This window comes from Aptenodytes patagonicus, chromosome 25, assembly GCF_965638725.1.
Source record: "Aptenodytes patagonicus chromosome 25, bAptPat1.pri.cur, whole genome shotgun sequence".
Classification (NCBI taxonomy): Eukaryota; Metazoa; Chordata; class Aves; order Sphenisciformes; family Spheniscidae; genus Aptenodytes; species Aptenodytes patagonicus.
Genome location: NC_134973.1, coordinates 4998969 through 5026819, shown reverse-complemented (window position 1 = coordinate 5026819; position 27851 = coordinate 4998969). Strand labels below are relative to the sequence as shown.

The window sequence follows — 27851 nt, the reverse complement described above, 5'->3', positions numbered from 1 at the left end:
TCCCCACCGCCTCCGAGCGCCACACCATCACCGCCACTGAGACCGTCACCGCTGCCACCAGCACCAGCAGCACCACGCACAGTCCCAGCACCTTCAGGGTGGCCTTGGGCACTGCGGGGTCCATGCCGGAGGGGGACACGGAGCTGCTCACCCGCTCCAGCGGCGGCTGCCCGGGGTGTGCCAGCGTCCCCAGGGCAGGTCGCTCCCTGGGTTGCTGTAATTGCCGCGTGTGGGTTTTTCTCACCAAACACGGCTTTGGGCTGCGGTTTCTCACAGGTCACAGCCCAGAATAGGCTTTGTTTGTGCTGGAGGTGGGAAGACGCTCTGCCCCTGCGCTTGACCGTGGGTCACAGCTGCAGGGATAAGCGGGGATGCAGCTGGGGTCCGGTGGGTGCCGGGGATGCCGAGGCTGCCATCTGCCCCGAGGGGTTTCTGCAGCACCCCCTTGCCCCCACCATACAGCAGGGTCAGGTCTCTGGGTCCCCAAGAGCTGCTGGAGCAATAAACCACTGGATTTTCACAAGGTTTTATTGTAAATTGGTTAAAAATCACCTAACCATGGAGTGTCCGTGGAGCCCTCAACTCAAGGCAGCCTTGCACAGTGCTACATCTCTGTCCCCTCCTGCCCATGCCCCATCCCCTCCCTCGCCCTGAGCACAGCCCTTGGTGGCTGGAGGGAAACTGTCTCCCCAGGATGTCCCCACGGTGAACAGGGTGAGTTAGTTTGGTGAGCAGAGCATGCAGGGAGGTATAGAACAGCGTAGGCAGTCCCGGGGCAGGGGCGAGCAGGAGGCAGGGCTGACCGGGCACCAGGTTCCCGCAGCGCTGCCACCCCCAGACCCTGCCGGGCTGGATGGGGACGGTCCCTCCTCACCCCACATCGGGGGACGGGGAAGCAGGGGGCCCATGTTCCTGCTGCTTCGGGCTCACAGGAGGAGCATCCTGGGGAGGAGGAGAGCCAGGAGGCTGAGGGACACGGCCGGGAGCCTGTTCCCACCCGAATGCTGGCTCCTCATGTCCTGGAGCTGCTTCTGCAGGAGCTCGTTCTGCAGCTCGAGCTTGTCCCTGGGGGGGGACAGGGAGAGTTGGTGACAGAGCGTGGGGCTGGGGGCGGCAAGGGGAAGCGCGGGGCTCACCTGTGGCTCTGCAGGTCCCTCAGCTGCTCCTGCTGCTGGGACACCTCCACCTTGAGCGCGCCGTTCTCCTCTGCAGGGAGGTGACGGCAGGCGGGGATCAGGGTGTCCCAGGGGACAGGGATCAGGGTGGCCAAGGGGACGGGGATCAAGACGACACAGGGATCAGGGTGTCCCAGGGGATGGGGAACAGGGTGTCCCAGGGGACGGGGATCAGGGTGTCTCAGGGGATTCGAATCAGGGTGGCCCAAGGGAAAGGGACCAGGTTGACCCAGGGGACGGGGATCAGGGCGTCCCAGGGGATGGGAATCAGGGTGTCCCAGGGACTGTTGCCCGTGCCCACCCCCCTGCACCCCCCACCCTGCCCAGGACTCACCTTGCAGCTGGGTTATCTTGGTGAGCGCCTGCTCCAGCTCCGGGACTTTCCCTTCCAGCACACCCTGAGCACGGGCAGAGGGAAAGGGCTGGAGGTTCCAGCTCGGGAACAAGCTTTGGCTTGCACAAGCCAAACGCAGGCAGTTCGGGGCTGGGGGCTGCAGGTTTCCCCACGGGGTCCCGGCCCCCCACCCACCAGCAGCACCCCGGCACCTACCAGCTGCTTCCTGCAGCCTTCCCACTGCCCGCGGGCTTCGGCGAGGGACCGGTTGGTGATGGCCAGCACCTCCTCCAGCTGCGCCAGCTCCGCTGAGCTGTTTCCCACCATTGCGGAGCCCACGGCCAGCTGGCAGAGCATGGTGGAGAGGGCTGCCACCAGCACGACAGCCACCCCAAGGGCCATGGCCACGTACATCTTCCAAGCTCGCTTGCATGGGGGCAGCGAGCACCAGCTGCAGCCCTTCATCCTGCCTGCGCTGCCCTGTCTGGGCAAAACAACAGGGGACTAGGAGGGAGCTCGAGGGTTGCTCCAAAATCGAGCTATTTCATTTCTCAGAGAGCGGGACTTTCCAGGAAATCATGTGATTCATGAGCGTGCAGCACCGGGGGAAGCTGGACGGCCTCAGGGCTGCTGGCGGGGCTGGCGCTGTGCCCCGGGGCTGGTACGGGCAGGGCTCGGGCAGACGCTGCGGGGGACACCCCCCCTTCCACAAGGGGTGATCCCGGCCCCGTGTCCCAGGGGCAGAGCTGCGGGGCTGCGGGCACACGTGCAGCCCCATGGAGCTGCCAGTGGGGCCAGTGCCCACGGTGGGGGGGACGGGGGGACGGGACAGGGCAGAACATCCCCAGGGCAAGGGGTAACGGGAGTGTGAGGGGCCTGGGGGGGCAAAAATGGGGTGTGGGGTACCCAGAGCATGGCATGCCTGGGGTATGGGGGACTAGGGGTATGGGGTACCTGGGGTATGGGGTACCTGGGGTATGGAGAATTAGGGGTACGGGGTACTTGGGGTATGAGGTATCTGGGGTATGGAGAAATGGGGGTATGGGGTACCCAGGATATGGGGTACCCAGGGTATAAAGTAACTGGGGTTTGGGGTGCCTGGGATAGGGGCTACCTGGGTTATGGCATAACTGGAGTGTGGGATAACCAGGTTATGGGGTACCTGGGGTATGGAGAATTAGGGGTACAGGGTACTTGGGTTATGGGGTACCTGGGGTACGGGGGTACCCAGGGTGCGGGGTAACCGGGTGTGGGGTTACTGGGGTAGGTGGTACCAGTCTGCAAACCCTTCTGCAGCACAGCCTCCCTCCAGCCCAGTTCTGCCCAGTGCGGCCGCCCCGGCTCTGGCCGGGCAAAGGGGCTCTGCTGGGGCCAGGATCCAGCCCTGGCTTCTGGCAAGCGCTTGGCCCCGTGATGTCTGCACTGGTCCAGACTTTCACGGGACGTCCCCGTCCAGAACACTCCTGGGCTGCCATTCGGGAGGGTTTTTTGAGGGGGGAAGAGCTGGCGAGGGGAGGAGGAGGGTTAAAGGGTGGGGAAGGGCTGCGAGCCCTCCGCTCCCGTCCTTGGGGAGCAGCATCGTGGTCCAGCCACCGCACGGGCTGTTTTTTGGGAGGCTGGGAGTGGGGCCGAGCCAGCACCCACTCTGCTTCTGTTGGGGAGAAATTCGAAACGCTCTTTCTTCCAGGAGTTGTGCTAAAATCCTGGGGTTTTTAATGCTTTTCCTGCTGGCGTTTCTCGGCAGGGAAACATCTCCCGAGCAAAGGCAATGCCGGCTGGTCCATCGCTCCCCTGAAGCACCCCAAAGCACTTGGGGGGACGGGGAGAGGTGCCTTCCCGGGTCCGCTCCCTGCCACTGTGTGGGGCTGGGAGGAGGTGGAGGGCACCAAATGTGGGATATGGGGTATGGGATGCGGGATGTGATATTTGGATATGGGGTACATGACAGAGGATGCAGGATGTGGATATGGGATGCGGGCTGTAGGATGTGCGGTATAGGACGCAGGGTGTGGGATGCGGGACGCAGGATACGGGGTGCAGGATATGGCAAATGGGATGCGGGATATGGGATATAGGATGCAGGATATGGGAATATGGAATATGGGATATGGGATGCAGGATTTGGGATGCTGGATGCGGGATATGGGATGTGGGGATATGGGATATGGGATATGGGATATGGGATGCGGGATGTGGATTGCAGGATGCGGGCTATGGGATGCAGGATGCAGATTGTGGGATGCGGGATAGGGGTGGCACTCTGCAGCTGGGGATGTCACTGCGCCGCACACCAAAGCTGATCACCAAATAAATCCGAGTCCGGCCAAGGTGGCACCTGCCGGGAGCAGCCCAGGCCAGGTCGGAGCCGGGGAGCTGGGGGTGAGCGCCTGCAGTCACAGTGTTTCCACAGCCGGCTGCGTGCCGGTGCCACCGTCCCTGCCACTGTGACTGTGCCGGGGAGCCAAGACCCCCGGCACAGGGCCCTGGCACGGGCAACGCAGCCCCAGGGATGCTCCGGCCGCATCCTGACACATGGAGACAGCAGCCACCGCCTCACCTTTCCTCCCCCCCAGCTCCAGAAATAGCTGTTCCACTTAGTATTTTTATTCTGCTGCTTCATGTGATAGAAAAATCAATGGTTGTGAAATTAAAAACACACAAAATATTTACCAAATTTCAAGTTTTTGAGTCAGATTTTCAACATCTGGAGAATTAAAAGGCTCTGGCAGATTCGGTGAGCTGTCAGTGTAAAGGCTTTAAATATGTTGTTATTATTATTTATGGTCTGGAGCCTGAGGAGGAACGAAGGCCAAAGGTTTCAAAAATAGCTTGAAAAACGGGAATGGATGTTTTTTCCAGAACCAGCTCCCTTTGAACAGCGAGATATTGAGATGCAACTCAAAAAATATAGCTAAAAAGCAACTGGGAGAGGAATGTGCATTGTCAAGGGCTGCCCCGAAGCCACCCCGGCACGGTGGAGCTCGGCCGTCCCCGTGGTGTCCTGGCTCGGGCTCACTTCAGAAAGCAAGTGTTAGTTCTCTGGGCTGCCCCTCTCCCTCTTCCCACTGTTTTCCTGCCAAATCCCAGCTTCCAATGGCCCCTTTCCCAGGGGACACACAGCGGTAGCCCCCGGTGTCCCCGCTTTGGGAGGGGTTGGGGGGTCTCTCGCCTCCGGCTTGTCCGTGTTCGAGGACCGTTTGTTTTCCTCCTCCGGCAGGTTGTCCGGAGGGAGCGCCGGGAGCAGAGCAGCGTCTCTTGGCCAGACGGCTTGGAATTTGGCAGCTGGATCCGGCCCTGCCATCACGGCAGAGAGGGGGAGCTGGCACCTCCTGTGTCCCTCCCGCAGCCGGGTGCCCGGGGATGCTCCGGATGCCCGGGGATTCTCCAGTTTGGGGTCCGCAGGGATGCTGGGGTTTGGGGTCCCCAGGGATGCTCCAGTTCAGGGCAGGGGGCGGAGGAGATGCCTCCTCACCCACCCCCACCCCCCCCCCGGGCCTGGAGCCCTGGGCAGGATGCGGCCCCTGAAGCAGCAGTGGTGGGTGTGGTGCAAAGGAGCGAAGCCGGCGAGGAGGGGGCATGCGCAGGGGAATATTTTTGGGCTGCCGGGGGCCGGGGCCAGCACGCGGGGGGCAGCTCCTGCCGTGGCGGCGATGCTCCATGCCCCACTCAGCCCTCACCCCATGGCTTGGCCCTGGGGAGATGGTCGGGCAGCACGGCCCCCCCAGCCCCTCTGGGAGGCTGAGAGGAGGGTCCCGGGCCGGCGCAGCGCCTCTGCTTTTCCCTTTCATCCCTTGCCTGCGCCTGTTCCCTTTCAGCCTGAAACGTGGGTTTCTCTCCTATTTTGGGTTGGCTTTTTGGCTGGTTTCTTTTATTATTTTAATTTAGGCACTGTCATTATATTTTCCATTATTTAAAAAGAAAAAAAAGAAAGCAAGCTGCTTCCCAAGGCGCTTTCCAGCTCCCGGCTGCTGCTCAGAGCAGCTTTTGTTCCCGGCCAGTGCCGGTACGTGCTCGTGGGGTGCAGTGCAGCAGCACTCCCTTCCCGCTGCCCGCTCCCTCCTCCCCACAGGGCCAGTGGGGATTTTGGGGGGGGGATGCACCCCAATGTGGGGATGCTGTTGGGGGGGCGGGGGTCTAAGCAAATGGCAGCCCCATCCCCACCACCGGGGGCCCCCGGCAGCACCGAAGGACGTGCCGATGCGCCGGCACACCGTCCTGCTCGTTTACGTTGGGCTCCGGCCATCCCTAATTGCTGGCGGGGCGGGACGGGAGCTGCCAGCTCCCGGGCTCCTTTTTCCCTTCCCTGCTTTGCTATTCCCTCTTGGCCGGGGTCCGAGGGTAACAAGAAGCAGCTGAGCCCGGCCTCGCTGGCCGCCCCCACCTGCCTTTCTCATCACCCGGGGACTGCGGGGAGATGCATCCCGCACAGGGACGGGCTCTCGCCGTGCCCCCTCGCCCGCATCCCACCGCCCCGCCGCCCGGGAGCTCTCCTGGGGTGTTTCCATCCCTGTCTCTGCCTCCCAGGCACCGTCGTAGCCGGATGGACCCACGAGTACTGGTGCAAGCAGGGAGCGGGGCAGCGTTGCACCCGCCCACACCTCGCCCACCCCGAAACCCGCGGCCAGGACCCACCGTGCCCCATCGTTTGCCCAAAGCCGTGGGGGACCTGAGGGGGATCCTCACTCCGGCCCCAGCCTCCCACCTGCCCGCCACGGAGCTGAGCCAGGAGCATTGCTCGTGCCAAGGGGCTGAGAAAGCCAAAAAAGGGCAGTTTTGACCCTAAAGCTGTTGCGTTGCAGAAAACCCCTCTGGGCTCTCCATCCTGCAGCCTGTGGGTCCGGTGTGGGGTCCCCACGGGGCTCCCCCGCACCCAACCCCTGGGGTACCCCGCTCCGGAGCCACCGTGGGTCGTGCGGAGCCGCGTGCCGGTGGTTTCTGCTAACGATTACGAGAATTAGAGGCAAAAGCATCCCAGCTGGCAGCCTTGGACACTCAGCCCTGCAATCAGCCCGGCTGGACTGTGAGGCTCAGCATCGCCTGGAAGCCGGGAGGGGCTGGGGGGTTATTTTGGTACCTGATGATGCTCCACGGCACACGGGTGGGGTGCGAGTCTGGCTGGCCCCGGCCAGCGCAGGGGGCATTACGGGCCGGGGTCAGAACCGAGGGCTCTTTGTCCCTGGGGCTTCAGGTTGCGGGACCCTCGGGACGGGCTGTGGGTTCAGCTCCTGCATGGAGGGTCCCACAACCGAGGGGGAACAGCAGGAGGCTTTGGCTGCAGCCCCCAGCCCAGCCCCTGACCCTGGGCGGGTTTCCAGCCCTCGGGAATGCGGGGCTGGGCTGGACACCCAGCACAAACCTCCCGCAACCCCGGCACATCCCTGTGTGTGTGCCCCTGGCTCCTTCTCCGTGTCCCTGGGATCGGGGGGAGCCCCTGGCCACCCCCTTGCTCTCCCCTGCACCCATCTCCCCCCCAGCCCCCAGTGCCCGGAGCACCCCATGGCACGATCCCGGCCAGCGCGGGGATAGGATCTGGCGAGACGGAGCAGGGCGCAGCTGTGACCATAAGGGGCTGCAAATGAAGGTGTCCGACCGGCCCCTTTGCGTGGCTGCTTTTTGTCGGTTTTTTCACCCCATTTTTCTTCCGACGCCATAAATAGCAGCAGAGCTGCAGGAGCTGCTTCCATCTGCCCTGCCTGAGCAGCTGCCTCCGACCAAGCCAACCAGATGGTGGAAAACAATCCTGCCCGCTGGCGCTCCCCCCCGGCCCCCCCGGCACTGTCGCCAGCGGTGCCCGCAGGGGAGCATCCGCCGGCCTTCCCCCGTGGCGGGGGACACGGCTTCTGGTGGGGCGGCTCCCAAACCCCCAGGGACAGGCAGCACCCAGGGTCAGGCAGCACCCAGGCTTTGTGGGGGGTGTGTGGGAGCCCCGCGATGGGGTCCCAGCGTTTCCCTCCCGCGCTGCGCCGCGGCATCGCCCACCCGACGTGCCAGCATCCGGCCGCGGTGGGTTCCCGTCCAGGCGGGATGGGGAGAGGGGCTGGGATTTTGGCCGCTGGTTTGGCAAACGTGTGTCCCCCCCCCACCCTCCCCGTCCCCTCCGGGTGCCCTGTGTCCCCTTTGATCTCGTGAGCGGCTGCATCCAGTATGAGGGTGAAAAAACGCCGCGTCGTGGCCAAACCATGTTGTAAAAGGGAAACGTTGTCCCGGGAGTGGGGGGGGGGGGGGTTTGGCCCCGTAAACCCAGCCTGTTCCATTACAGCATCCGCCGGGAGCCGTGGGTGGGAGGGGGCGGGGGGGGGACACACACGCGCCTACAAAACCCACCCGGTACCGCGAGCCAGGTGGGACAGACAGATGTCAGACGGACAGACGGACCCCGCTGCCCTTCGCCCTGGCCGGGGTCACCCAGCGGGTGCACAGCTCCTGCGCCGGGTGCATCCCCGTGCATCCCCGTGGCAGGGGGGCCATAGGGCTGGATGCGCGCCCCCCTCCCCCCCCCCCCCCCCCCCGGCTGCCACGTCCCCCAGCCGCGGGAGCTGGCGTGATTCCCCCCGCGCCGCCGCCAGCCGGCTGAACCGGGCCCAAGGCAAACAGGAGCCGCCGGGACGGTGCTACTGTGCGGGGCGGGAGACGATGGAGTAGGGGGGACACACACACGTCCCTGCATCGTGTCGTCCATCCCCCCCCCGCTCGGTTCTGGGCACCCCGAGAAAAGCCCAGCAGCCAGGCGGGTGTACACACAACCGTATATTTCGTAATAAATAATGTACAAATCCGCACGTGCCCTCGGTGCGCGCCGGCACCACTGCCGCAGGGCCGCATCCTGCCATCGCCTCTCGCTCACTGCCCCGGCGCACCCCAGGAGTCGAGGTGGGGGGGGGGGGGGTCCCCATGCTGGGGAGGGGGTTTAAGAAGTGCCTTTTTTTTTTTTTTTTTCCCCACCTGGTAGTTGGGGCAAAACACTCCCCGAGGGCAAAATAGCCAGGTCGGTGGCAGCAGGATGGGTGCAGGATCAGGCCCGTCCGGGCTCTGCACTGAGCTCGGCTGAAGGTCGCAGGGACCGAGCCTGGTGTCCCAGGCACGCCGTCTGCCGCCGAGCCCCTGCACCCCGGCGGGAGAGCTGGCACTGCGCTGTGCCGGGGCAGAGAGCGCAGGGAGGGCTTTTTATCCACATCCTCGGGGGGTTTTCCCCAAAAGAAACCCACGTTTCCTTGTGGGGTGCAGGGCAGGGATGCAGTGGGTGCTCCCGGCTCCCGACACCCTCGGCCAGCACCGGCCCCGGCACGGGCACACGGGAGCCCCGCCGCCAGGCACTGGGCAAAGCGCTGGGCAGGGACCCCTTCCCACCCCAGCCCCTTCCCCTATTTGCTTCCACCCCCTCTTTTATTCTTTTTTATTTAAATAACCCCCGTGGGGCCACGGCCCCGCTGCCGGCACCACCGGCACCGCGGTCCCTGGGGCTGAGCACCAAGAGCTGCCCCGCGTGGGGCTGGGGGTGAGGGCAGGGGCAGCACTGGGGGGCGGGGGGGGGGCTGGTGAGGCCAGGGGGGGCTGCCCGCTCTCACCCCCCCTCCCCACATGCCAGTGGCCCCCTGCCCTGCTGTCCCCCGGGGTCACAGTGCGAGGGTCCCACCCCACGTGTCCTGTGTGTGTTCCCCCCGCCTCGGTCGTTATAAATGAGCACGGGTAAAAGCGACGGGGAAAGGGAGGGCAGAGCTGAGCCGGGGAGGGGGCACGGGGTGGGGCCGCCGCGCTCACAGCTGCCCCCGGATCCGGCCCATCCTCCGCCGGCGAGTGGCCGTGGGGCCCGGGGCTCGGGCACCGGAGGCGAAGTCCATCACCTCGGGGGGAGCCCGGCGCATCTCACCGGCCCCCATCTCCCGTCGGATCTCGGCCAGCGCCTCAGCTGGGGCCGTCAGCAGGCGCTGGAAGAAGCTCTCCCGCCCCGCCGGCCGCTCCCGGCAGGTGAAGGTGACAGCCGTGCCGGCGTCTGCCTTCATCTCCCGCGAGAAGCCATCGGAGGTGCCGTCAAAGCAGCGGCCGATGGCGATCTCCTTAGCCAGCCGGGGGTTCTGGTCCGTCACCGTGTAGATGCCATAGTTGTGACCCAACGGGTCGACTGGCGCCAGCATGGTGAAGGCGGCCGTGTGGTTGTTCTCCGCCACGGGCGGGTGACGGCTCAGGTACTCCCGGAGGAGGCTGTTGATGGCTGTGCGGTGGCAGCTGCCTTGGGGGACGATGGAGACCAAGGTGCGATCCACCAGGCTCTGGTCGAAGAGCATCCCGCTGCACTTGAACTCCACACAGGCGCCTGAGGTGTTCTCCAGCAGCGTGTCCCGCACGCTACGGGTGTCACGCAGCCCGTAGAGCTGCCCCCGGGTACGGGGGTGGCTGCCCCCCACATTACGGGACCTCACCATGTACTCCTGCGGCCCCTCGATCTGCACCTTGATGAAACAAGCCCTGAACTCCTGAGGGTTGGGCCACCATGAGAGGTAGTCACCGGTCCAGGAGGTCAGGTCGCTCTCCTTGAAGGGCACCACGTTGTACTCATACTTGTCCACCTCCACGCGGTAGAAGCGGAGGTGGTTGGCGCTGACCGGCGCCTCCTCGCACTCCTCGAGGCTGCGGTAAGGGTAGATGGGACCATTGGTCTCATCAACATTGTTGGGGTCGGGCTTGGCCACGTTGATTTGGAAAGCTGTCTTCTTCAAGTTGGGGTCATCGTGGTCCAACCGGCGGTAGCCCAGCTTGCCCAGGTAGGGCTGGGACACGCCGACGGCGTTGGGGTTGAGCTTGGGGCTGGAGGCCACGGCTTCCAGCTCCTCCCCACCCAGCGTGGCGGTGACGTACGCCGAGTAGGCATCGGGGCGCTGGCCATCGCAGAAAGCGGGCAGGCAGGCACCGTTGGGACCCGTCACCACGCTGTCGAAGCGACCCCATGCCCGGGGGTTGGCAGGATAGCCGGGCTGGGGCTCCAGGTTGATGAGGCTGATGACCACCCCTTCCAGTTGTTCGTAGGGGTTGAACTTCTCGTTGCTGTAAGCCCTGACCTTGACGAAGCACCGGCGGTCCTCCGGCACGTCCAGGTTGAAGAGACGCCGCTCCCGGATCTCCAGGTTCCCCACCAGGAAAGTCCTCTCCTCCCTCTTCCCCCGGTTCCCCCTGGCCGGCCGGAGGACTCCCTCCTCCTCCCACAAGCCAGTCTCGGGGTTCAAGGACCACAGCTTCATCTTCTGCAGGTGCTCCGGCATCTGGACCTGCCCCGCGTCCATCCGCACCTCCACCGGCCCCGTCTGCAGTGCCGCGCCGGTCTCCCCTTCCCGAAAATCCACGGCGAACATGCCGTAGGTCCGCAGGGGAACAATCTCCCCCTCGGCATTGGTGAAGCTGAGGTCGCTGGAGGCGGCGCTGGCTGTTGCCATGTCCCTGGGGTCCAGAAAGGTGACGCTGGCTTTGACAATGCCCTTGAAGACCTCCCCGGAGGGACGGAGGAAGGCGCCAGCGGGAAGGACGAGCTCCCCCACGGGCTCCCGGCCGCTCAACTCCCCCAGCGGGATGGCATTGCTCCGGCTGCCGTCCAGGTCCACCGGCTCCTTCTTCCGCAGCATCTTGACCTCCTGGTAGACGGCACCACCGCGGCGGTTGAAGGGCAGGACCTTGACGGCATCCACGAACCTCTGCTGTCGGTCCACGAAGCGAGCCACCAAGCGCTGCGTGTCCGGCGGCACCTCGATGGTGAAGGAGCCCTTGTAGCCAGTGAAGCCGACCTTCCTCCCCCCCAGGAAGATCTGCCCGAAGCGCAGGGGCTCGCCGGTGTCGGCCGCTGTCACCCGTCCCTGCACCAGGACGCGGGGCTGGGCGCAGGGCCCACAACCGCACTCAGCCACCACCTTGACGGGCAGCAGGGAGCCGGCACAGGGGATCTCCCGCATCTCCATCCTCCGCACCCCGCAGCAGCGCCCCGCGTCTGCCCCGCACTCCGACTGGTCGGCCGGGCTGTCGGCACACGGGGCGGGCGGGCAGCGACCCACGTTGTAGTAGCGGGAGCCGGTGGCATCCTGTGGGCACTCACTGGGCAGCTCCACGAGGCTTGGCTCAGGCTCCGGCTTGCAGCTCTGCTGGCCCTGGGCTGGGGGGGGGACAGTGGGGACAGGGGGGTTAGGGTGACCCTCCCCACCGCATGCCCCATCCTAGGATGATGCTGCCGCTAACGAAGCCCAGCCCGTTCTCACCCAGGACGGTGAGCTGTGCTGGCGCCGATTTGATGGCACCCGCCTCGGTGCTGGCTTTGCAGTGGTAGGTGCCAGCCTGCTCCGGCGCCAGCCCCCGCAGCACCAGGCGGCTGCCATACCGGTGCACCTTCCTCTCCAGCAGCGTCCCGTTGTGGTACCTGCCGGGACGGGTACGGGCTCAGTGGGGACATGGCCGGGGCTGCCTTTCCCCGCCGTCCCCAGTCCCGGCTTTCTGCCGCCCGGACCCCGCTCACCAGTAGTACTTCTTGGGCACGGGGGTGCCCGAGGCTTTGCAGCAGAAGGTCACCTCCTGCCCGGCCACCCGCACCTTCGTCTTGGGGTGCAGCACCATGTAGGGCTTCTCTGCAGGGAAGGAAGGCGGCAGAGGGTGCAACGAGCCGCGGCCGCCCCCCCACCCCGGATCACTCCCTCCCACCATGCATCCTTCGGGGAGGTCCCTCGAGGGGTGCAAGACTCGGCCCCCGCCCCGCGCCGCGCCGCTCACCCAGCCTCTGCAGCATCACGTGTGCCACTGCCACGCCGGAGCCGTTGGAGATGATGGGTGCCAGTCCCGGGGCGAAGCCCTCGCGGTGGGCGCTGACGTTGGCGGCGGTGCCCTCGCACAGACCCGCCGTGGCAAAGCGCCCGCGGGCATCGCTGCGGGCCAGCAGCACCGGCGGGCGGCCCTCCAGGTAGATGCGGGCATCTGGCAGCGCCGCGCCGGTGGCGGAGACAACAGTGCCCTGCAGCGTGCGCCCGGGGCAGGCTGCGGGGCGGCACGGTGCTCAGACCCCTGCGGCTGCAACCAGCGGCGGGGTCACGCGGGTGGGGGGCACCGGGGAGGGGGTCCCCGCGTCCCTGAGGGCAGGTACCTGGGCAGGGCAAGGCGGGGCATTTCTGCACCTCGGTGGAGCGACCGGCGCACGGCACCTTCTTGGCTTTTTTGCAGCTCCGGCGCCGGACGCGCGTCCCGGCGCTGCCGCAGCTGCGGGAACAGGGGCCCCAGGCGCCCCACTCCATCCACGCTGACTCTGCGGGGGAGTTGCCGGGCGGGAATTGGGCACCGCGCTCCCCCCCGGAGTCCCCAGCCCAGGATGGCCCTGCACCACAGGGACACGGGGTGGGGGGGGTCCCCAAGTGGGGAGGCTCCATCCAGCCACCCGTGCCCGGCAAGCCCCAGCTCACCCCCGCGCGCCCCTGCCAAGCTATTTTTACCAGCGCGGCCTGTGTTATTACAATTAAACTGACAATGTGCAGGTGGCGTCGGCTTTGCCCGGGGGGCTGCTGTGTTGGCACGGGGGCAGCCGCCGCACGCCAACGGCCCCGCGGGACCCCTCGTGCCGCAGGAAGAGGGGGCCGGGAGAGGAGCCGGAGGCGGCCAGGGCCAGGCGGCAAGTGGCGGCCGGGGGGCAGGTGGGTGCTGGCGGGGGTGCCAGGGTCCCTACCTGGGCAGGGGCCAGCGCTGCACGGCCGTCGCTCCACAGCTTTGCCCTTGCACTTGAGCTCCTTGAGCGCGGCCACCAGCCGGGCATTGACGCAGCGACGGGTGCGGGTCTGGGTGCCGCTGCTGCCGCAGGCGCTGCGTGAGCAGGGGCTCCAGGAGGACCAGTGCGACCAGTAGATATGCTCTGGGAGGGGAGGGGGGGGCAGAGGCGTTTACTGGGAACCCACCACCCGCACCCAGCTCCGTGAGGGGCATGTTGCCCCCGGGATGGTGCCCAGTGCCGTGCACCCGGGGGGTGATTGCTGGAGGTTGGGGGGGGGGGCTCTGGTGCAGCCGCAGCTCTGGCAGCACTCTGTGGGATGCAGCAGCAGGAGGGGGTGACGAGCAAGGGGTGAGCGCAGCAATGGGTACGGACCCCCACCAAAGTGCCAGCGGGGTCCGGGGAGGGGTGGGATGCGGCGGGGATGGGCACTCACCCAGCGGGCAGAGGAAGCGGATGTGGTAGTTGGAGCAGGTCTTGCCCCGCGGCTGCTCCTTGTTGATGCAGCGAAAACCCTTCTTGGGACTGACGTGCACCACCTCGCCCACCTCCTCGGGCAGCTCCCACTCGGTCGTGCGGGCCTGGATGGCCACCGGCCGCTCACAGACGCGCCCCCGGTAGTAGAAGCGAATGGCCTCCAGGCTCTCGTAGTCCCCGTCCCCTCCGGGGTGGTCGATGTTGAACCAGGACGTCCACTCGGCTCCTCCGCCTGGGATGGAGCGAGCCCTGAGCACACGGATGGGGAGCAGACCCCCGTCCCTAAGCACCCCGGGGTGCCACTGGGGCTGGGGACAGCTCGGGGACATCGAGGGCTGCATGGACAAAGGACGAGCGGATGAAGCACGTGGGGATGGCGGGCGCTGGGGGATGCAGCGTGGGAGCCTCGGGGTGCACAGGGTGGACACCACATCCTGCTGCAAGGGTCCCATGGGGACGCCACCGTGGGGGGGAGATGGCACCTCCCGGGCTGGCGTGGTGGGCATTGCCCTGTGCAGCCCCTTTGGGGTGTCCCAGCTGCGGGTCCCCAGTGGGATGGTGTCCGGCGGGGGGCTCGGGGACAGCCGTACCTGCCGTGTCCAGGTCGAGGTCTGCCAGGCTGGGGGCTGCTTTCCAGGGCTTCACTGCCGTGCTGCTCTTGCCCGGCTCCAAGTCATTCTCCAGGGGCTCTGGGGGAAGCGTGGGGGGAAAGCACCTGGCACGGGGGCACCCTCCCCCCAGGGCACCCAACGGTGCCCAGCCGGTCCCTCGCCGAGCCACGGGCACCAACATCATGCAGCAAAGCTCAGCCAGCACCGGGATGCACCACGTCCCAGCAGGGATGGGGACCCCCTCCCACCGTGAGCCCCCCCGGCCCCACATCATCAGCTGGGCAAGGGGCTCAGGGCAGGATTTACCAGCTCCACGGGGCCAGGCTGGTGGTGTCATCGTCCGGGGCGGCCGAGGACGGGCTGCAGCCTCCCGGCCATCCAGGGATGGACCAAGGGGCAGCCGAGGCTGGTGCCGCGTGGCGAGTCCGGCCATGCCGGGGCCCATGCCATGTCCACGGGCTGTATGCCAGGGTAATGCTGCCTGCGAGCTCCCGGCTGCCCCGGGGTGAGCTTGGCCCCGGAGGTGATGTGGGACGGGGAGACGTGCCGGGGTGTCCATGCACGCACCCGCCATGCCGAGGCCATGGCATGAACCCGGCGTCACACTAAGCCCCACCAGCCAAACCGGGAGGCGGCAGGAAATTGGGCCGTAAAACCACAGCCAGCAAGTGGAAACACCGCCACGGCAGCAGCCGGCCCGGGGGGGCTTGCTGTGCACCCCGGGTGGAGGGTGTTCCCCCCCCCCCCCCCAGCTCCCACCGAGCCTGGCCAGCCACGTCCCACGGGAGTGAACCCCAGGGAGCCGGGGTCTCCAAGGGCAGCCCTGCCCGCCTGCCCCTCACGCGGGTGACCCCGGGTGCTGAGACAGGGGGTTCAGCTGTGCTGGAGGGGACGGATGCGGGGAGCAGGTCCCTGGAGAGAAACCTGGCCCCTGGTGCCTGTCACCCACGGGCACCGAGCAGGATGCGGCCAAACACTCAAGACACCCCTGTGCAGCCTGGACCACTGTGAGTACCCCACGAGCATGCAATGGGTACCCCACGGGCACCCCACGGGCATGCAGTGGGCACCATCCCTCCACCAGCAGCAATCCCACGGCAGGGGGGACTCGACCCTGCCACCTCCTGTCCCCTCCCCAGGTGGCAGGGAGCTGGGGGACAGCAGGACCCGTTGCAGCCCCTGTTCTGCAGGTGGATGGATTTTTGTCCCCGGACCAGGGACATTCCCGGCTCAGTCTCGCCCGGACGCTGCCCTTGGCACCTTGCGGAGACCCCCGCGGGGCTGGGGGCCCTCAGCACCAGGGGGCAAAAGCGCCATGGAGCAGCTGGGGTGGCCGAGCTAGCTGGGGCTTCCCGCAGGTGCTCAGCTATCCGGCGCAGGAGCAGGCAGGGCTGGCGGGGACACGGCACGGGGCACATCCCCATCCCTCTGGTGACATGGCCCCGGGGAGGGCAAAACTGCCCCGAGCCTTGCCAACGCGTCCTCCCACCGGCACATGCCGGAGGGACCGTCCCCGGCCGTGGCCATGACCCTGGTGCACCTCTGACCCTGGCACACATCTGGCCCTGGTGCACATCTGACCCTGGCACACATCTGGCCCCGGTGCACATCTGGCCCTGGCACGCATCTGGCGAGCGTTCAGCCCCATCCCCATCCTGCCCCGCATCGCCGCTGCCGCCAGCCCCCAGGAGGGCAGGGATGCCCCCGGCCGGTGGCACGGATGGGTCCCCGCGCCGCGGTTAGATGGCAGACCCGGCCTTACCTGGTGCCCCAGCACCGTGCAGGGCGGCAAGAGCCAGGAGGGCCAGCGCCAGCTCCCCCATGGCTGCCCGTGCGGTGGCAGGTCGGCTGGTGACTGCGAGCGCGGCGGCACCGCGGGTCTATATATGAGGCCTTTCCCCCTCGCGCCGGCAGACAGCAGCAATCGGCTCCTGGCACGCGGGGCTGTCGGCTCTGCCGGGGCTGGATCGGTGTCAAGAGGGAAGTGGGAAGGAGCCCTCCCCGGCGAGCCGGCCGCGCGCTGCTGCTCGCCGCTCCAGCCCGGGAAACTTGAGGGTTTGTTTTTGCAAAGCTGCTAAAATTGGATGCACTTGGGAATGCGGAGGGGAGGGAAGGGAAAAAGCCAAGCGAGCCCTGCCTCGGCGCTCCTGCGGTTGGGGTCGGGGTGCCAGAGCTCCCCTGGCTCCCGCTGCCTTGGGGCACGGCGGGCTGGCGGGGCCGGTGGGCGCCCGCACCGTGACCTGGCTCACGTGGGTGCGCCGGGGCTGCCCGCGCCCCAGTGCCGAGGTGGAGCTGAGGCCGTGCAGAGCTCGGTGCACCCAAGGCCCCGGCTGCCCCCCGGGGCCGCAGGATGCAAAGCACCCAGCAGCGCTGGCGTGTGATGGCGGGATGGGGGTGACAGGGTGGGGACACCCCCCCCCCAGGATCACCCCCAAACCACGGCCACCCACGGCTGGGGACTGCAGCCCCCTCCTGCAGCCCGGCCGGCGGAAATCCCGGCGCATTCCCTGCATTCCCCGAAATTCCAGCCACACCGAGCTCCCCGGAGGTGGGGGGGAGGCAGCTCCCAGCGCTGTTGTGGGGTGAAGAACACCCTCTCACGGGACCCCAGTGGCTGCCCGTGTCCCCATGGGACAGGCGATAGAGGAGGTCGCACCGGCTCTGTCCCCGAAAGCAGGTTGGCCACAGGTCCCAGGGGACACGGCATGGGGGGGGTTGAGCCGTGCACGGGGCCGATTCCCCCGGCGTGGAACCGAGTCCCAGCACAAGTCCCCAGCCCAAACCCTGCCGGGAGGCCACCGTCCCCTCGCCCCGCGTCCCCAGGCAGACACCAACGCCGGGGAAGAGCCACCAAGCGCTTTATTCCCGGGGGGGGGGGGGCGCTCACAGGGCCACCACGCACTCGGTGCCGGGGTACTTGGGTGGGTTGAGCTCAAACTTCTTCTGCACGTCGTAGGGGAGGTATCGACCGGCCACGAAGTGCTGGCGGCCCAGGAAGCGGCGGGCGCACTGCTTGGGCGCCGACAGCGACACCAGGACGTCGGGGCTGATCCCGCCGCTGCTCCCGGCCTCCACGTCCCACCCTGCGACGCCAAAAACGACACGGAGAGGGGGTCAAGGGGTGGCCCCAGGGGACGCGGTGCTGCCGGTAGCTGCGAGCCGGTGCGCCGGTGGAGGATGCTCTGGGGTGGTGGAGATGGGGAGGGCATGGGGAGGGCACAGGGAGGATGGGGTGCGTGTCCCCCCCCACCGGCATTGCTGCCCTGCGCAGCTCCGGTCGCATCCTGGCACCGCGCGGGGTTTTTCTTGGTGGGGATTCACCGGCAGCCGTGCCGAGGGCTCCTGTTTGCTCCTGCGGCGGGGGTGGACGCGGCCGGGGAGGGGGGTGTGATGGCAATTCCAGGCCTGGCCACCAGACACCCGGGTGTTTTCAAATTACATCATGTCTCAGTTCAGGGAGTTTGTTATTTATCGTGGATGCCCTGAACGCATCCGTGGGGAGCAGCCGCCAGCCCCGGCTCCCGGTGGGGATGCTGCCAGGCTTGGGGGGGGGGGACGGGGACGGACACACACCAGGGGGTCCCCGGGGCTGTCCCTACCCTGGGAGAGCACCGCAGGGGCTCCCCGGCCGCCCAGGCGCTGAGCCCAGGGTGATGCCGCGGTGGCCAGGGTGCCAAGCCCAGGGTGTGGGGTGCAGCACCTCGGGGCGGGGGGTGTCTTATCCTGCCCGGGGGGCTGAGCGCAGTGCCGGACCTGAGGGCACATCCAGGCTGACAATGGGGATGCGGACGTGCTTCAGGGTGGCCAGGATGGCGGCGCAGGGCTCCCTCCCCTCGCCCGCCTCCACCTCGGCTCCCAGCACGGCGTCCACCACGGCGTTGTAGGCGTCATTGATCAGCTGCACCTGGGGGGGGGCACACGGTGGGCAGAAGCTGGGGGGGGGGGGTTCCCCTGGCTACCCGCCCCCCCCCCCACCATGGGACAGGCACCGAGCCCCACGCGGGGATCCCGTCTTCCTGCCTAAATAGACTCACCCAGCAGCTACTGCCAAAAAATGCCTCCCCCCAGCCAAGGCGGGGAGGAGGGGACGAGGGGCGCGGTGGCGGGGCAGAGCCCGGCACGCCGAGACGCGCGGCCCCGGCCAGGGCAGCGCTTTCGGGTCACATTCCTCCCGCCGAGCCCGGCGCTTCCAACAACAACAGAGCCGGTGGCTGGCGGGGCCGCAGCAGCCGCCGCTGGATTTCATGGCATCCCCGGGCTCCCGGCAGAGCCGGGGGCGGGCGGGGAAGGAATAAAAAAGAATAATAAACTCAACCACGTCAGCCGGTGAGCGCGGCGGCAGCGGTGCTGGGGGGGGGCTCACCTCGGTGGGGAGGTAGGAGAGGAAGGGGATGTCCATCTTCTCGCACTGCGTCGTGAAATCCCGGTACAGGGGGTCCGGGGAGCGTTTGGGGTAGAAGATGGTGGGCTCGTAGTCCTGTGCGGTGGAGAGCGGGGATGCGGCGTTGGAGGCCGCTCAGGGATGAAGAGGAAGAGGGGGAAGAGAAGAACGAGGAGGAAGAGGAGGGGAGGAAGATACCTACAAAGATCCGCAGGTGCCGGGCGCACACCAGCCCGATGGCCCCGTTCTGCGCCGGGCCGCACACCACCAGCACCGTGGGCTGCTTCCGCGGCAGGGACGGCAGTGGGAAGGCCTGCCGAGAGGAGACGGGGACGTCACGCCACCGCCGAGCCCCGTCCCCCCCGGGTCGGCCCTGGGGACGGCACCCAGCGCCAGGGACGTGGCAGGGACAGGGGGACCAGGGCTTGAGGTGGACCCGCGGTGGGGATGTGCTGCTGGGTGGGCAGCACAGTGCATGGGGGGCTGGGGATGATGCCCAAGGTGGGATGGGGACGGCACCCACGGCAGGATGGCGATGGCACCCATGGCAAGATGGGGCACGTGATGGGATGGGGACGATGCCTGCGGTGGGATGGGGATGGCATCCACAGCAGGACTTGGACGGCACCCAGGGCAGGACGGGGCCTGTAGTGGGATGAGGATGATGCCCACGGTGGGATGCCAACGGTGCCCACAGCGGGATGGGGATGATGCCCAAGGTGGGGCGAGGACGATGCCCAGGACAGGGACGATGCCCGTGGCAGGACGGGGCTCCCCGCCAGCCTGCAGGGAGGCGGCCGCGCGCTCCACATACCAGCAGCCTGCAAAGAGAGGCTCTGTTTACCCATTGACGGATTTTTTCCTGCTCACAGAGCCTGGCTCCTGGTCCCATCCAACCGCCAGAGACCCGAGCGGCACGGCCTGCTCGCAGCCACCGGGGCTCTGGACAAAGCCACGCTTGCCTGGCCCTGGCCCTGCCCCAGCGCCGGCCGCACTGCCAGCTGCCTTGTGGCACCCGGGGACGTGCCGGGAGGGGACGATGCTGGGGACCCTCGCCGGGTGGGGGGACACCCAAGCTGGGGTCCATGGATGCTCTCCCGGGCTCAGCCCCACGAGGAAGAGGAAGATGCTCGGCCCCATGAGGAGGATGCTCAGCCCTGCTCTCCCCGGCTGGGACTGGCGGTGGAGCTGGGGATGCTGCGATACGGGGGTCCCTGGCGGGGTGGGCAGCCCCACGCCACGGGACCAGGACCAGCCTCGAGGCAGCACCGGGATCCAGAGAGACTCCAACACCCAAATATTTCCCCTCCTCAGGCAACTCCTCTGCCCTGAGAGGAGGGGAGGGCAGAAAACGGTCCAGACACCTCCAACGGAAAATCTGAGCCAGGCAGGCGCGGTGCTCACCGGCCTCCGAGGCACAAAGCTGCCCTTGATGCTGCACCTCCGCTTGCACGCGCTGCCCGGAGCCCGGCTACTGCCTCCCCCTCTTCCTCCTCCTCGCATCCAGCACGAGCACTCGGGGCTCTCAGCAACAGGAGAGCAGTGCCAGGGCATGGGGAGCCCTGGGGAGTCCCCCAGCACCTTCCTCCCCGCACACTGCGAGGGCAGCCGGCGCCTGGCCGTGCCGACACCCCAGGGAAAGGCTGAGCATCCCCCTCCCGTGGAGGGTGTAACCCACGGCCCCGGGGTGAGCCCAATTCACCCCAGGGGAAACAGAGAAGGGTGGCTGAGGAATGCAAAAAAAAAACCCACCCAGGGAGAGGCGGCCAGAGCATCGGGCCCTGCCACGAGCCCTGGCTGTCCCCTGTCCCCACACCTTGGTCTGGGGCAGGAGGGTGACCACAGGCAGGGGTGGGAAAAGGCAAGCGGGGGTGGGCAGGATGGGATGAGGGTGGGAGAGCAGCCAGCAGCAAGGCCCCCGGCCCCGGCGGGGTGTCCCCGGCCCCGCTGGCCGCCTCACCTTGGTCACGGCCATGGCACAGGCGTGTCCCCAGATCTCGATCAGCTGCTGCCGCCCAAACCGGTAATCCTCCAGCAGCTCCTTCTCGATGGCCTCCGCCTCCGCCTTGCTGCGGGGGGGGGGAGCGGACGGCAGTGAGGACAGGGACGTCCCCCCCCACCCCTGGCACCGAGCCCCTGGGGACCCCGCTCCGTCCCCAGGGTGCGGGGCAGGGGATGCTCCGGAGTGCCGGGTGAGCGGGCTGGGGGCCCGGCGCTGCAGGGTGGGGGCTGCGTTTTGTGCGAGGCAAGGCCCTGGCAGCGGCCCCGGGCTCACGGGGATCGGGCTGTTATATAAAGGCGAACAATGCTGCGGTTGTTCCTTCGCTGCCGAGCCCAAAAGTTGGCAGGGCCGGGGAGCCTCCAAATTGGACAATAATTGCTCACATCTGTTGGCTCACCTGCACCGTGGATGGGAACAGCGTGTGCCGGATCCAGCGCGCCGCCGCCGCTGCGCTTGTTATGGAAGGGACGGTGAAATCTGGCCCCCGGGAGAGGCCAGAATCGGGATGCCGGGTGGCCCAAGGGTGAAAACCCGCAGCCTCGTGGGGCAGCTGGGGTGCCCCGGCCATGCTCCCGTTTTGGGGGTGCACACTTACACCTCGCTCGGTCCCAGCCACGGGGAGGGAACCCGCCGGCCCCCCACCACGTGAAGGAATGGTGTGGCGCTACCGGCCCCGGGAGCTGGAGGGGTTACGGGGCCGGGGTCCTGCCGGGTCCCTGGCTGCGGGGTGGCCCCACACCGTCCAGGCTGACCCCGCGGACCAGCCACGTCCCCTGGGTGTCCTGGCACCCCCCGGAGACCATTTAGATCTGACATCCCCTGGTCATTCTGGCAGACCCCAGAGAGCCCCCTATTCCCTGGCCACCCTGGCTGACCCCACCCCATCCCCTGGGTGTCCTGACAAACCCATAGACCTGCCACGCCCTGGTCACTCCGGCGGATCCCACAGACCCTACAGACCCCAGCCCCTGGCTGTGCTGACAGATCCCATCGACCCCACGTCCTCTGGCTGTCCTGGCTGACCCCATAGACCCCCCCCTACCCCCACATGTCCCGGCAGACCCCCACGAGACCCCAGTGCCCTGGCCGTCCTGGCAGACCCACAGAAAAGCCTCATCCTGCCCCATCCCATCCTTTCCTTTCCCATCCCATCCCATCCTTTCCTTTCCTTTCCTTTCCCATCCCAGCCCAGCCCAGCCCCGTCCCCAATCCTTTGGTGCCCTCTAGTGAGTCCCCAGCCCGGCCCCAGCCCCACAGGAGGGTCCTGTGGGCAAATAGGGGGGGAAAAGGGGCCAAATCCGGCCCCTGGTCCCCCCTCCCGTGCCGGGGCTGGCGGAGCCGAGCGGGCCCCAGCGCAGCTGTGTTGTCGGTCACCCAACAAAAGGCACGTTTCGGCTCTGACAAAATTCCCCACGTCTGCTCCAGGGGAGAACATTGCCCGTAATCGCTGCTGGCAGGGAAACCTGGGCCCCGGCCCGGGCTGGCTCCTGCTGTCCTGGCATTGTCCCCGGGAGGGGACACACACACACACACACACACATCACAGGGCTCCCTGGGTCCTGGCTCGCTGCCCACCCGGGGAGCAGCATCCCCCCCGCAAACGCTCCGGGGTGCACATTTGCTACCAGCCCTCCCGGCTCGTCCCGGGCTTTGCAGTTTGGCTTTGCTTATAGGGCCTGGGGAGGCGGCGGCGGGGGGAATGCTGCCCCCGTCCCCTGCGCGGGGGTAGATACCCCTCAGAGCCCAGGGGAGACCCAGCGAAGCCCAGTCCAACCCAGTTCAACCCAGTTACTGGTGCCTCCCGGAGGGGACGGCGGATGGCCGGGGTTGCCGCTGTGCCGACGGGGCAGAGACCTTGCGGGGAGCAGGAGGGAGAGGAGTCGACGGACGAGGGGCTCGCGAGCATCCCTCCTGCGTCCCCTCCCGTACCCCGGCCCCAGGAGTGGGGCACCCCGGGCTCTGCATCCCAGTTCTTCATCCCGGTTCCGCATCCCAGCTCCGTATCTCCCCCTCTGCATCCCGGCTCCGCATCCCTGCTCTGTGCCGCTGCTCGTTCCTCCCCAGCACAGCTCGGCTGCGGGACCCCCCCCCCCGCCGGGGTGCAAGCGGGGGGGACACCGGAGGCACCAGCCCTGCCCGGGACCGGGGTCCCCCCCGCTCCGCTCCCCGCGCTGGGGACGCGTCTGCCGGAGGCATCCCTGCCGCAGCCATGGAGACCCGGGATGCAGTTGCTCTGGCAACCGAGGCTATTTGGGTACCAGCCCCCCCCACCCCCGCGGCTCGGGGGTGCGAGAAGCCGGGGTGGGATTGCCCCGGGGGACCGACTGTCCCGGGGGACACGCGTGGGGACAGCGCGGGGGCCGGAGGCACCGTGTCCCTGCCCGGAGGAGCCCAAGAGCATCAGAGGGGGCAGGAGCCGACCCGAGGGGGGGGTCCGGGGCAGCGGAGGGTCCCGCCCCACCGCCGGGGCCGCGGGAGCCCCCGGCACCCTCCCGGGGTCCCCACCACGTCCCGCGGGTACCCGGCGCCGACCACGTCCCTGCGGGCAGCGGGGACCGGCCCAGGGTGCGCCGGCGGGGGGCACCGGCTGGGGGGGGGGTCCCGGCCGTGCTGGGGGCGAACCCAGGCAGCCCCGGTGCGGGCGCACGGTGAGGGGCGCAGGCGCGGCGGCTCCCCGGGACCCCCAATCCCAGGGCCCCCAGAGCCCCCATCGCGCAGTCCCGGGGCGGGGGGGGGGGGGGCCGGACTCACCTGAGGTACCGGGGCGGCTCCCGGCCGGGACCGGGCGCGGAGCTCATGCCGGGCAGCGGGACGGGGCAGCGGTGGAGCCCTGCGGGAGCGGCGGCGGCGCGGCCCCCCCCGGCGCTTCGCGGTGCCGCCCGGGGGAGGCGGCTCCGGCTGCCCCCGCCCCGCCCGGCCCCCCCCCCCCCCGGGAGCATCGCACCGGTCCCCCGCCCACCCCGCGCCCCCGGGCGGTTGCTGCCGCAGCGGTGGCGGGAGCGCGGGGGGCGGCAGAAATCGCGTCTGTGACCCCCCCGTCCCCTCCCTCGGCCTGCAGGTAGCAGGGGGGCAGCTGCCTGCACCCCGCAGCGACCCCAGGAAGCTCTTCCCCCCCCCCCCCCCCCAAGCAACGGGAACGTGCCAAAGACTCAAAATCGGCGTTTTTCACCCCCTCCGCCCCGGTGGAAGCCCCATCTGCGGCATCAGCGACCCCAGGGCGAGCTCAGAGCCCGCAGGGCTGCCCCCCGCCGAACCCCGACCCCCCGCCAGACCCCGACCCTGACGGACAAGTCTCCACTGCAGGGGACAGGTAGGGCCGGGAGTGCAGGTACCCGGCCCCTCTCGGGCACTTTCGGCAGCTGGAGCGCAGGCCGGCTCAGCCCCGCAGCGACCGGCCGCCTCTCACAGCCCTTCCCGCTCTCCCACCCCAATCCAGGGCTCCGGGAGGGGGAGCCGGGACCCCCGGACACGCACAAGCAGGGAAGAGCAGCAAACGCCCCGGGAACGGCAAAATTTCCCGCTGGGGGATACGGAGCCGTACAGGAAGACGCGCGACACCGTGTCCGACACCACGGATCCGTGCGGTTTTAATAACAGACGCTGGAACAGGCGGCACCTGGCAGCCACCAAACCCGCCCCCCCCTGCCCCCCCCGCAGCACCGGGGGAAGCCGGCGGCCCGGGGAGCGCCGCGCCGCGCCGTGCCGTGCCTCAGACGTAGTACTGCAGCCCGAACTTCTCGTTGTCCATCTCGCTGGTGGGGCGCAGGTAGTAGAGCTCGTCCAGCGTCGGGGGGACCCAGCGGTCGGTGTGGAACAGGGACTCGCCGACCTGGGCGGGGAGAGAGCGCTGGAGGGGGGACGGGCGCAGCCGCCTCGCCGTGACCAGCGTCCCCCCGCCCCGGGTCTAAGCCCTGAGGTGGGGGGGGATTGAGGTTTACTGCTCAGCGTAGCCCCCCGCGCCGCCGGTTCCTGGGGGGCTTCTTCAAGCCCAGGCAATCTGAGCTGTCCCAGAGATCCGACACGGACCCAAACCCACAGGGGCGGCCGGTTCCTGCCCCGGCACCAGCCGCTGCCCCGGGGATCACCGAGGGGCAGCCTCCGGCACCGGCCCCCCCCCACCTCACCGGGCATCCGGGAGTCACAAACCTTCCAGCCAGGAACGTCCTTCATGATTTTGGCCTCCTCGTCCAGGTTCTGCCGCAGCAGGCGGAGGGTTCTGCGAGAGAGGGGAAGGCTGAGCCCGGAGCGGGGGGACGCGACACGACGCCCGGCGGGGCCCCCCCCCCCCCCCCCGAGCCCCCGGTACCTGCGGTCCGACTCCGCCTGCAGCAGCGGCATCAGGGCGATCCGCGCCTCCAGGTCCTCGATGAGCAGCCGCCTGCGTCGGGACGGGACGGGACGGGGTGTGTGGGGGGGTCAGAGCTCAGCGGGGCACCGGGGGAAGCCGGGAAGGCCCGGGGGGTCCCGGGGAGGGGACGTGGGGTCCCGGGGAGGGGCCGTGGGGAAAGCAAATCCCGGGCAGGGGGTTAGAGAGAGGCGGGAGAAAGGCGAGAGAAACCCGGCCAGGGCTGGGGGAACCGGAGCACAGCCCCGGGGGCGGGAAAGAACGAGGTGCCAGAACCGGCGAGCCCCCGGGCAGGAGCGCAGGGGGGACCCGGGGAGCCCCGGGCAGGGGACGCGGAGGAGGAGGCGGGGGGCGGGCGGAGCGTCCCGGGGAGGGACCGGGGGGAGCCCCGGGGGGGGGGTGGGTGTGTGTGGCACCTGCGCTCCCGGTTCCACTTGATGAGGGTGTAGTAGCCCAGCAGGAGGCTGCCGATGCCGAGCGCGAAGAGGCTGTAACCTGAGGGGGGGGGGGGGGAGCGGGTGAGGGGCGACACCGGAGGGACCGGGGCACCGGAGGGACCGGGGCACCGGGCCGGGCCTCCCCCGCGGGGCCTCCCGGGGCCGGCCCGGCCCCGCTCCCCGGCCGCCGCCCACCTGAGAGGCCGCGGCGCGGGAGGTGCCGCTTGTAGTCGATGGGCCCGTACCCGCCCGGCGGGGCCATGTCCTGCTTCACCTTCGGCGCCGCCATCCCGGCGGCCGCACCGACGTCACTTCCGCCGCGCTCGCCGGAAAGGCTCTGTGGGGGGCACCACGTGACAGCGGCCCCCCCCCCCCCGCAGAGCGCCGCCGGCCGCGCCTTAAAGGGGCAACGCAGGCGGCGGGAAGAGGTGGGTCCCACCCCCGCCGGTCCCCGTGCCGGGGGAACCCGGCGGACGGACGGACCGACCGACCGACCGGGAGGCGGCTGCGGCCGCGAGGTGTCGCCGAGCCCCCGGGCACGGGGCGGGGACACCGGGGGAGCCCGCTGCGCTCCGTGCACGGATCCTGCACCCGGGGGTGCTCAGCCCCTGCGTGCACGCTCGGTACCGGGGCAGGGCTCCTGCACACACAGCCCGTACACGCCCGCATCGGTGCATGCACCCTCCCCCCTGTGCACGCCAGGTCCCGGTGCACGCTCCCCAACCCCCCGCCCCGGTGCACACCCCGTCCCGCTGCACGCCCCCCCCCCCGGGCACCAAACCCCCGGCGGGGTGCGGCCGGACGGGGCGGCTGCTGGAGCCACGGGAGGGGGTGGGGGGCGAAGGGTGGGGTGCACCCGCTGGCAGGCAAGGCAGCCCCCCGCTCTGTGCACCCACCAGCAAGCGCGCACCCATTTGCAAACGTGCAGCAAAAAGCGTGCACCCGCTGGCAAGCGCGCACCAAGAGCGCAGCCGTGGTTAAGCACGCACCAGCAAGCGCGCAGCCACGGGCAGGCACGCGCTGCCAAGCGTGCACCCGCCAGCAAGCATGCACCAAAAAACGTGCAAGCACGCACCGGCGAGGGTGCACCAACAAGCGTGCTCGCACGGGAGCGCACACCCACCAGCGCACGCGCCCCGGGCCGCGTGCTCCCCCCAGCCCCTCGCACCCCAACCCCCGGCTGTGCTCTGCCCCCCCCCCCCCAAGGCCCCCACAGCTCCGGGTGGTGCCGCAGCCAGCACCCACCATTTTATCTGTGCGACCCCCCACCCCCCCCCCGCCCCCCGGCCTCCCGGCTCTGCAGGGCAGGAGCAGGGTGTAGGACCCCCACAGCGCCCCGTGCCCCCCAGGATGGTTTTCCCCGCACCCCCCGGCTCTGTAAGCCCTTGGATGTTTCAAGATCAAGGTCACACTTGTCTTAGGCTCTAATCGGCGGCCGTAATCCCTTGGCTGCCGCGGGGACTTAATAACTGCAGATTGTGTGGCCCAGGCCGCCGGGCAGGCGCTCGCCGAGATGCTGGGGGCAGCCCCGGGTGGGGGGAAAGGGCACCCCGGGGAGAGGGGGGACACTTCGGCCGAGCCCCGCGGGCAGCAGCTCCCTGCTTTCCGCAGCGCCGCTTTGCTCCCAGACGCCCACGGGAGCCGTGGGATTGGGGGGGGTGGGGGGGTGGGGGGGAGGATTGCTGCCTCCTGACCCAAATCCTGCCCATGGAGGCTTGGCCCGGCTGCAGCCGGGATCACTGGGCTGGGTGAGGGGGGGGACACACGACACAGGGAGGCTCCGGTGCTGGGGAGTGGGGTTTGCCCACCCGGCAGGGCGAGGGCGACGGGGAGGACACGGGGGAGGGCGAGCCCAGGGATGCCCGTGGTCCTGGCGGGATGCACCGGCGGATGCAGGAAAGCCTCCCGCTCCTTGCCCCATCCTGAGCGACCCCATGGGTTCGTTAGCGCCAGTGCCCGGAGCCGGGATCTTCCTCCGCATCTGCCACGGCTCGTTCAGCCTTTATAGACGATCAACTCGCTCGGCTTCCCCAGTACCAAATCATTTCATTGCAACTGAATTTGCAGAACGGAGCCGAGAGGTGGGCAAAGACCCTTGTAGGGGAACGAGCAGCCACCCCGTGACCCGCTCGCTGGCTCCGGACATCGTCCTCCTGCCCCCACTTTTGGCAGAGATGGAAGTTAAACCCGACGGCGACCCGTGATTCTCACCGACGTCCCCCGGGGAAACACATCTGGAGGGGAAAACACGGGTGTTAGCTCCCCGTCCAAGTGCTTTCCCAGTGGGTGCCCCCGGAATAAGCTGCACCTTCGGGCACAACCGCAAATCCAGGTCTCCAGCAGCTGCTTGGCCCATTGAGAAAACAAAAT

The 27851-nt window shown here is 68.5% G+C and overlaps 4 protein-coding genes across 4 annotated transcripts; all 4 read right to left on the bottom strand.

The window, feature by feature from the left end:
* Window positions 1-510: 510 nt before the first annotated feature.
* On the bottom strand, window positions 511-2044 carry LOC143170713 (uncharacterized). The gene is made up of 4 exons (XM_076359224.1): window positions 1726-2044; window positions 1510-1573; window positions 1137-1206; window positions 511-1065 (listed from the first exon to the last, which is right to left on the bottom strand). The coding sequence occupies exons 1-4, from the start codon at window positions 1972-1974 to the stop codon at window positions 927-929; spliced, it is 522 nt and encodes a 173-aa protein (XP_076215339.1). The 5' UTR covers window positions 1975-2044; the 3' UTR covers window positions 511-926.
* Window positions 2045-9142: 7098 nt separating this feature from the next.
* On the bottom strand, window positions 9143-16139 carry CILP2 (cartilage intermediate layer protein 2). The gene is made up of 9 exons (XM_076359315.1): window positions 16079-16139; window positions 14296-14394; window positions 13665-13937; window positions 13190-13372; window positions 12617-12775; window positions 12250-12510; window positions 11999-12107; window positions 11745-11902; window positions 9143-11641 (listed from the first exon to the last, which is right to left on the bottom strand). The coding sequence occupies exons 1-9, from the start codon at window positions 16137-16139 to the stop codon at window positions 9264-9266; spliced, it is 3681 nt and encodes a 1226-aa protein (XP_076215430.1). The 3' UTR covers window positions 9143-9263.
* A 1019-nt stretch (window positions 16140-17158) lies between these two features.
* On the bottom strand, window positions 17159-23531 carry YJEFN3 (YjeF N-terminal domain containing 3). Its single transcript, XM_076359219.1, has 6 exons — window positions 23451-23531; window positions 20658-20766; window positions 18900-19010; window positions 18680-18793; window positions 18070-18220; window positions 17159-17399 (listed from the first exon to the last, which is right to left on the bottom strand). Exons 1-6 carry the CDS (start codon window positions 23495-23497, stop codon window positions 17200-17202), a joined length of 732 nt encoding a protein of 243 aa, XP_076215334.1. The 5' UTR covers window positions 23498-23531; the 3' UTR covers window positions 17159-17199.
* Window positions 23532-24261: 730 nt separating this feature from the next.
* NDUFA13 (NADH:ubiquinone oxidoreductase subunit A13) lies at window positions 24262-25803 on the bottom strand. Its single transcript, XM_076359141.1, has 5 exons — window positions 25677-25803; window positions 25461-25539; window positions 25006-25077; window positions 24846-24915; window positions 24262-24528 (listed from the first exon to the last, which is right to left on the bottom strand). Exons 1-5 carry the CDS (start codon window positions 25768-25770, stop codon window positions 24409-24411), a joined length of 435 nt encoding a protein of 144 aa, XP_076215256.1. The 5' UTR covers window positions 25771-25803; the 3' UTR covers window positions 24262-24408.
* Window positions 25804-27851: the final 2048 nt, after the last annotated feature.

Excerpts from the sequence above, each read along its gene's own strand:
- CILP2 (XM_076359315.1), bottom strand. The coding sequence starts at position 16,139 with ATGGGGGAGCTGGCGCTGGCCCTCCTGGCTCTTGCCGCCCTGCACGGT. Across the intron at positions 14,395-16,078 it reads GCACGGTGCTGGGGCACCAG|AGCCCCTGGAGAATGACTTG; the intron begins GTAAGGCCGGGT and ends CGCTTCCCCCAG. Across the intron at positions 13,373-13,664 it reads CCGCTTCCTCTGCCCGCTGG|AGCATATCTACTGGTCGCAC; the intron begins GTGAGTGCCCAT and ends CTCCCCTCCCAG.
- YJEFN3 (XM_076359219.1), bottom strand. The coding sequence starts at position 23,497 with ATGAGCTCCGCGCCCGGTCCCGGCCGGGAGCCGCCCCGGTACCTCAG. Across the intron at positions 20,767-23,450 it reads GAGCCGCCCCGGTACCTCAG|CAAGGCGGAGGCGGAGGCCA; the intron begins GTGAGTCCGGCC and ends CCCCCCCCGCAG. Across the intron at positions 18,794-18,899 it reads CCCGGCACCTGCGGATCTTT|GACTACGAGCCCACCATCTT; the intron begins GTAGGTATCTTC and ends TCCACCGCACAG.
- LOC143170713 (XM_076359224.1), bottom strand. The coding sequence starts at position 1,974 with ATGAAGGGCTGCAGCTGGTGCTCGCTGCCCCCATGCAAGCGAGCTTGG. Across the intron at positions 1,574-1,725 it reads AAGGCTGCAGGAAGCAGCTG|GGTGTGCTGGAAGGGAAAGT; the intron begins GTAGGTGCCGGG and ends GCCCGTGCTCAG. Across the intron at positions 1,207-1,509 it reads CAAGATAACCCAGCTGCAAG|AGGAGAACGGCGCGCTCAAG; the intron begins GTGAGTCCTGGG and ends ACCTCCCTGCAG.
- NDUFA13 (XM_076359141.1), bottom strand. The coding sequence starts at position 25,770 with ATGGCGGCGCCGAAGGTGAAGCAGGACATGGCCCCGCCGGGCGGGTAC. Across the intron at positions 25,540-25,676 it reads CCCGCGCCGCGGCCTCTCAG|GTTACAGCCTCTTCGCGCTC; the intron begins GTGGGCGGCGGC and ends CCCCCCCCTCAG. Across the intron at positions 25,078-25,460 it reads AAGTGGAACCGGGAGCGCAG|GCGGCTGCTCATCGAGGACC; the intron begins GTGCCACACACA and ends GTCCCGACGCAG.